The 7,234-nt window shown below is 41.3% G+C and overlaps 1 protein-coding gene across 1 annotated transcript; it reads left to right on the top strand.

The window, feature by feature from the left end:
• The first annotated feature begins 1,166 nt into the window (after window positions 1–1,166).
• On the top strand, window positions 1,167–5,922 carry LOC148031141 (uncharacterized). The gene is made up of 9 exons (XM_087684678.1): window positions 1,167–1,869; window positions 2,545–2,749; window positions 2,835–2,925; window positions 3,166–3,302; window positions 3,413–3,656; window positions 3,770–3,874; window positions 4,076–4,258; window positions 4,429–4,630; window positions 5,086–5,922. Exons 1-9 carry the CDS (start codon window positions 1,635–1,637, stop codon window positions 5,550–5,552), a joined length of 1,869 nt encoding a protein of 622 aa, XP_087540804.1. The 5' UTR covers window positions 1,167–1,634; the 3' UTR covers window positions 5,553–5,922.
• Window positions 5,923–7,234: the final 1,312 nt, after the last annotated feature.

Below are 7,234 nucleotides of genomic sequence, written 5' to 3'. Positions count from 1 at the left end.
GCTAACATAAGGACAAGATAGAGCACACGTTAACAATAATGTGTGTATTAGCGATGAGATAGAAGTAGTTTCGATACAGCGATGTATGAAAGCATAGATCTATGCTTCAACTTTGTCCCCACTATAGGGGGATTTTGGATTGTTGTCCTACATAGGCTATCTTGCTATCCCAGTTTTGAAACAAGTGTCTCATGAATGTGTAGCCCCAATGGAAATTCATAAAATATCACCTACATGGTTCAATTTTCTAGATTGGATGGGCTCCACTTTGACTAGTAAGGCCACCACAACTTTAGCACAAGGATATTTTATTGATGGCAAATGCAAAATGAGACAAGCATATTGGATATTGGTGGTTTTGCTTAGCCTTTTTATAGTCTTGTTATCTCATGATCTTAACCTTTTGCGTGTTATCACATCATGAGAGAGTTGGAACCTTTATGATATTTTCTAATCCATGCAAAAGGAGAAAGAGAAAAAGACACCCCCCGCAAGTCCAAATCAGTATTCAATGAAAACTCTCTTTCCATCCAATTATCAATAGAAAAAAAAGGAAGACGTTGAAATGTGACCGGTTTTCGGGTGGCAAAACATGACATTGGTTAGTTTTGTAATTAGAATGCCTAAAAAAATAACCGAGTTTCATCAAGACAACCTAGAATTTTAACTATCTTCAGAACATCTTTACTATTAGTTAATAAGAGGTGGGGGGCAGGTGCAACGTGGCAGCCCCCCACCTTCCCCACAAGAAAAAAAGAGAACGCGGGCGCGGGTGCCACGCGTCCAGCACCCGCCCCTGCCCGCAAAAATCGCGCCGGCCCCGGCGTGAAGCGTCGGGCTGAGTCTAGGCGCGGAGCGCCTAGTGCAACATGGAAAAGACACATGAAAGGCAGGCTTTATGTGAGCACTGGGACTCAAAATCTTGGGCTAAAAATGGGACATTGGTTGGTTTTATCATTAAAATATCTTTAAAATAGCCGATTTTCATCAAGACAAACTTACAAAGTTGGGCAGCTTTTGGCAATCCAGCTGGGAAGAAATTACACTAAAGGACAGTTTCTTGTGAACACTATCACAATCACAGGAGAAAGACTTGATAGAAACTTCTTTTTGCAAAACTCTCTCTCTCTCTCTCTCTCTCTCTCTCTCTCTCTCTCTCTGTGGATAATCAACAATAGTAACAAACATCGATGCTACTGTAATCCTTCGAAGCTTGTTGTGGATAAATCAGATAGTAAATGATCATTGATCCTGGCAATTTACCACCCCCGCACCCTTCTCTTTACCCGGCATACAGAGAGGAACGGCTCTCTCACTGGGTTCTTATTTATATTCTCCGTCTATCTTTGGAACGTTGCCTTCTTGCTTGCATTCTTCTTCGGCTATGCTTTCTCTGCTCTGCCCTTCATACATTCATTTTGCATCCTAATTCCTACACTAGTGCTTGTATTCTTTCAGGCTGAAGTTGTCATCGTTGCTGGCTATGGCTTCAATTGGTTGATTAGTGTAGCCTGACAGGCTATTAGGCATCATCTCGCCTGATAAGTACATTGGTATAGTTGGGTGGATTGAGGCAGTCTAGCAGTAGAGGGTCCATACGTGTAACACACCTAATTCATCATTATTATATCATCATGGCCGCCTCCATCAGAGAATCAGCCGCATTGTTCTTCCTGGTGCTGCAGCTGCTCCATCTTGCCTGTCTGATGGCCTCAGGAACCCAGCCCTTGTACAAGGACCCGCATGCGGATGTAGAACTCAGAGTAGAGGACCTGTTGCAGCGCATGACACTGGAAGAGAAGATCGGACAGATGACCCAAATCGAGCGCTCCATCGCCAACAGCTCCAACATCAGGGACTATTTCGTGGGTGCGTTCACTTGAGGCTCTTAAATAAAATAATGTTGCATCCATTCTCTGAAAGCTTCATTGGTTGATTCATTCTGCATCTTTGTTGAGGATCTTGAATCAGATAATGTTGAAAACCTTCACTTGGTTGAATAATGTTGAATCCATTCCCCAAAAGCTTCGTTTGGTTGATTCATTTTCATAAAGATGCAGATGAAATTATATCAATTACTCCTCATTAGATTATCAACCTAACAAACAATGTTTTTCTTCAGCCATGTATGTTACTCCCGATGAGACCAATTAGCTATCTCTTGATTTTGATTTAAACACACCCAATGAGTCTAAGTTCATTGTTGATCTTGATTTAAGCACATACAAGGAGTTTTGGGCATTTTCCCATGTGGGAAAAGGGGATCTTCCCTCGTCTTTCCCTATAGTGCTCAACATCATGAGCTCCTGCTCAGGGTGTTGTCTCCCGAGCAGAAGCTCATGATGTCGTCATAATTTACAATGTGGGAATTTGCCTAAAACCTCTTGTGACAGGATTCTCAGATCCAGCAGCCAACAGAACAGATTGCTGCTGCATCATCATTGAAAGTGAAGTTCTGCTAAAATATGAGCTCATAACAGCATGCTCTTCTTGTTCACTCATGATGGAAGTGACCATCTATGCTGACTAGCTGCCCGTGATCAGGAAGCATTCTCAGTGGTGGAGGCAGTGTGCCAGCTGATCATGCATCCCCATATGATTGGATGGACATGGTGGATAGCTTCCAGAAAGCTGCTCTGTCTACCCGCCTAGGGATTCCCTTGATTTATGGCATTGATGCAGTCCATGGCCATAACAATGTCTATGGAGCAACAATCTTTCCGCATAACATTGGTCTTGGATGCACAAGGCAAGCCCACACTTCACTGTGTTGTCTAATCATAACTATGTCTTGAAGTGTTTCTGAGCTCTCACATGAACCATCCTGCTCACAGAGATCCTGACTTGGCACGAAGGATTGGAGTAGCCACTGCATTGGAAGTCCGTGGTACAGGCATTCCTTATGTGTTTGCCCCCTGTATAGCGGTAAGATAGATCCTTTACCTCTTCTTCCACATTTTCCTGCAAAGGACACAAGCACCTGTTTCACTTTCAAACTCACTGTAACTGATGCTACACTCTAGCCATCTGTCCTTTTGCTTTTTCTTTGAATACTTTTGTCATACAGATTGAACTTTTTAAAATGTGCATCACTTTCCTGGAATACTGATATAATTTTAAGAATATCTTACAAAGTCTGAGATGCCAGTGGTTTTCCTTTTTCAGGTGTGCCGGGACCCAAGTTGGGGCCGGTGCTATGAGAGTTACAGTGAGGATCCTGATCTGGTAAAGAGTATGACTGACATTATAATTGGTCTGCAAGGAAGTCCTCCTGTGAAAGGTTACCCCTTTGTTGGCAGCCAGTAAGTCTTGCCATTATCCAGTATATGAAGTTGAACAGTACCACTCTGCTTCTTAGTGGCTTTCTAGCACCACTAAGCACTGATTAAAACATCTTTGCTTATTCTTCCAGGCAGAATGTTGCAGCTACAGCCAAACATTTTGTCGGGGATGGGGGCACTGTAAATGGTATTGATGAGAACAACACAATTAGTAGCTACAAGAGTTTGGTTAGAATCCACATGGCAGGCTATTTTGATGCTGTTGCAAAGGGAGTGGCCAGTGTTATGATCTCATACAGTAGTTGGAATGGACAAAAGATGCATGGCAATCGACTCCTCATTTCACATGTACTGAAGAAACAGATGGGATTCAAGGTAAGTTTGTGCAGAGTGTTGCCTGACTTGTCCCTATTTAACCATGTTCATTCTCCTCACAGCAGCTTTTGACAGGTATAGCATTGCTTAATACCTGAAATTGTTGCATGCAGGGGTTTGTGATCTCTGATTGGATGGGTATTGATAGGATGACAACCCCTTGGGGGATTAACTACACATATTCAGTGGAAACTGGCATTAATGCAGGCATTGACATGGTAAGCGGCACCTTTTTTTGATAATGTGTCCATCGTCTTGGCTGTTCCATCTTTCATGCATCTAAGTCATTGTATACTTAATTTCACTTCTAGACACTCGCTCAGGTGAGCAAATTACAATCTGCATGTTTGCTCAATCTTGGCGTGCAACCCCTGTTCTTATCTGTCTTTAACTTGCATCCCAATCTTCTTTGGATGCAGATAATGGTTCCCTTCAACTATACTGAGTTTCAAAAGGAAACAACAGATTTAGTACATTCAGGATACATAAAAATGACGAGAATTAATGATGCAGTCAGGCGTATTCTGCGAGTGAAGTTCTTGATGGGCCTATTTGAGCATCCATATGCAGATAGGTCACTAGCTGGCATGGTTGGCGCTCAGGTGAGTGGCCAGTCTTGCGGTACTATTTTGTCACCCTTGGATATTGGTATTTGGAAAATTCTTGTTTATCTCGACAGTCTGTTAGGCAATGTGCAGTAACATGTTTGCTATGTTGAGATCTTGCTTGAGCAGTATGAAATTGTTCCCTTTTATGCTTTCTCTGAAACCAGGCACACAGGGATCTTGCAAGAGAAGCTGTACGAAAGTCTCTTGTTCTTTTGAAGAATGGAAAACCTGGTCAGTCCTCCTTTCTACCTTTGGACAAGAAGGCATCCAAAATTCTGGTTGCTGGTAGTCATGCCAATGACATTGGAAATCAATGTGGGGGATGGACTATTACTTGGCAGGGCGCAAGTGGAAACACAACCATAGGTGAGATCACATAAACTTGCCTCATAAACAAGTATAAAGTCAGTAACGAGGAAAGCAAGCAGCACTAATAAATGAGGCTCTAGTATCTAAAACTGTCGGTTATAAGAGTATACAGTATACGTAAAGCTCTGGGTCATGAGGTAAAAGAGTTCCAAATGGCATATCAAAAGATTGTCTTCAACAAAAACCAGGCAACATGGATGCATGATAGCAAAGTTTTTTCCTCTGAACTTTGGCGCTTACATAATTCAGCTTAAAACAGCCATATGATTAATTTCAGTCCAATGCGCATTGGCCTCATCGTCATCATGATCCAACTTCTCCAATTATGATGAAAACCCAATCAAACTTTCATCCAGGAGTGATTTGTTAGATGTACTCACCGAGCCAGTATTATCTGTATTGTGATCATATTATATATGAACACCCAGTTTGACAGAGGCTTTGGCTTGCAGGGACCACTATTCTGGAGGCCATCGTGAGCACCGTGAGTCCATCAACTGAAGTCGTGTATGAACCAACCCCAGATTTCACCTATCCTTTGACAGACATCTCCTATGCCATAGTGGTGGTAGGGGAGATGCCCTATGCAGAGTACATGGGTGACAATAGAAACCTCACCATCCCAGACGAAGGCATACAGATGATCCAGAAAGTTTGTAGAGCAGTGAAATGCGTGGTGGTATTGATCTCGGGAAGGCCACTGGTGATCGAGCCTTATCTGCCATTAATGGATGCCCTGGTGGCAGCTTGGCTTCCAGGCACAGAGGGCACAGGTGTCACTGATGTGCTCTTTGGGGACCACCCATTTCAAGGGAAGCTATCAAGGACCTGGTTCAGGACAGCAAAGCGGGCACCCCAGAATGTGGGTGACAAGAGATATAATCCACTCTTCCCATATGGCTATGGGATGACCACCTAGACACACATGTGGCTTTTGCAGATGATCCTTCCAAGCCACTGATCTCTTAGTAAGCCAACCACACCTACTAAGATCAATAAAAACACTCGCAAATTTTCTTCACGCCATCCGTCCCAAAATTGTCTGAATGTGGGTTGGAATTATTTTGGGTGTGGTTTAAAACCCCAGCCGCATAATCAATTAGTGTGAAATGTCTGTCAAACCAGTGATAGCAACCACGCCACTTACTAATGATGACAACAATATCACCACACTTAGATCTCCATGTTCATCCTCCATCTCACAAACACCTTTTTGCTGGATTTGGTGTAACAATAGACAAGGTTGTCGGATAAATCAATACAACAAGAAAGTACACATTACAAAGATATATCAATACCACAAGAGAGTACACATCACAAAGTTAATGTATCCATTTCCTCATCATTTGCAACAATAGCCAAGGTCGTCTGATATCCAATACCACAACACTGCATGTGTATTGCAATAGGTAGCCACAGGATGGGATATTGCTCAAACATATATATATTTCACACACTTTCTTTTGTTGTGAAAACCACATTGAGATACTTGGTGCATGAAATATGAAAAATAACGAGTTGCAAATGCATCTGAAGACCCATTCATTTATAAGCAAGTTTTTGGATGCATGTGAGCATACAGACATCGATTGCACCTCCCAATAATTATGTGGACATAAAAGAGCATCTAAAGTTGGTCACATGCATGATTGCATCTCCCAATAAGCATGTGGACATGAAAGAGCATCTAAAATTATGGTTGAAGTTGTTGTAGTTATCCATGTATAGGCTTGCCAACTAAGTGTGATAGATATTTAGTGAAGAATGAGGATTTCATCAAGCATGTGAAATGCGGTGTGATTGCTACGTGGAGAATTTCTTGAGCACTTTTCCTTTGAGGCAATAATTTCTTCTCTTATTAATAATAGCCTAGAGTGGGTCATGATCCCAATGGACTTGGAATCTATTGTAAAGATGTGATGCTTGTATCAAATTTTTGGTAAGGTGCAAGTTCATTGAATAGAAATACAGTGTTTTTATACATGTTACATTATTCAAAACCAATGTGTAGCTAGTCACTCTTACATTTTTGTTTTGGCTACTACTTGAAGCTTTTTCTTAACATGGACATATAGATGGGATCTATGTTTTTATCTAGTGAGGAGTAGGCTAACCTAATTGTTAGGCATCAATATGACTTATGGAAGAATGAATGGAACTACCTCATATTAATGCAAACCTTTGAGGGTATGATTTGCCATGAACCGATAGCTTCTTGAAATGCTAAAGTCTATATGCCTAGTCTTCCTTGTAATTTTTCATAGAACTTTCCTTACACATTCATAATTTTAAAAAGTGAAGCAATCAAAATAGCCCATCAATTACTTAATCCTCATAAATAGGTTCCATTACTAGCTTTCTTGCAAGATGTACAATAGTTGAGTCTAACTGTTAATTGTAATATGTGGATAAACCTATAAAATATTCAAAAATAGATCTTAAAAAGTAGCTAGCTGGATCTTATGAATTTGGCCATGAATGGGTTATACAATTTCTATCTACTTTTTCTAGGAACCTCTAGTAGTTTGATTACTCCTAACATCGTATCTTTTACCAACCCTTACAACTATTGTCATGACCAACCCTTACAACTCCCTTATT

Source organism: Lygodium microphyllum, chromosome 9, assembly GCF_053477565.2.
Source record: "Lygodium microphyllum isolate KBCC chromosome 9, Lygodium_microphyllum_v1.1.10, whole genome shotgun sequence".
In the NCBI taxonomy this organism is placed as follows: Eukaryota; Viridiplantae; Streptophyta; class Polypodiopsida; order Schizaeales; family Lygodiaceae; genus Lygodium; species Lygodium microphyllum.
Note: the sequence above shows the minus strand (reverse complement) of the source record. Positions and strands in the feature narration are given on the sequence as shown.

Coding starts and splice junctions, on each gene's coding strand:
- LOC148031141 (XM_087684678.1), top strand. CDS start 1,635: ATGGCCGCCTCCATCAGAGAATCAGCCGCATTGTTCTTCCTGGTGCTG. Junction 2,926..3,165: donor TGTTTGCCCCCTGTATAGCG/GTAAGATAGATC, acceptor TTCCTTTTTCAG/GTGTGCCGGGACCCAAGTTG. Junction 4,631..5,085: donor AAGTGGAAACACAACCATAG/GTGAGATCACAT, acceptor TTTGGCTTGCAG/GGACCACTATTCTGGAGGCC.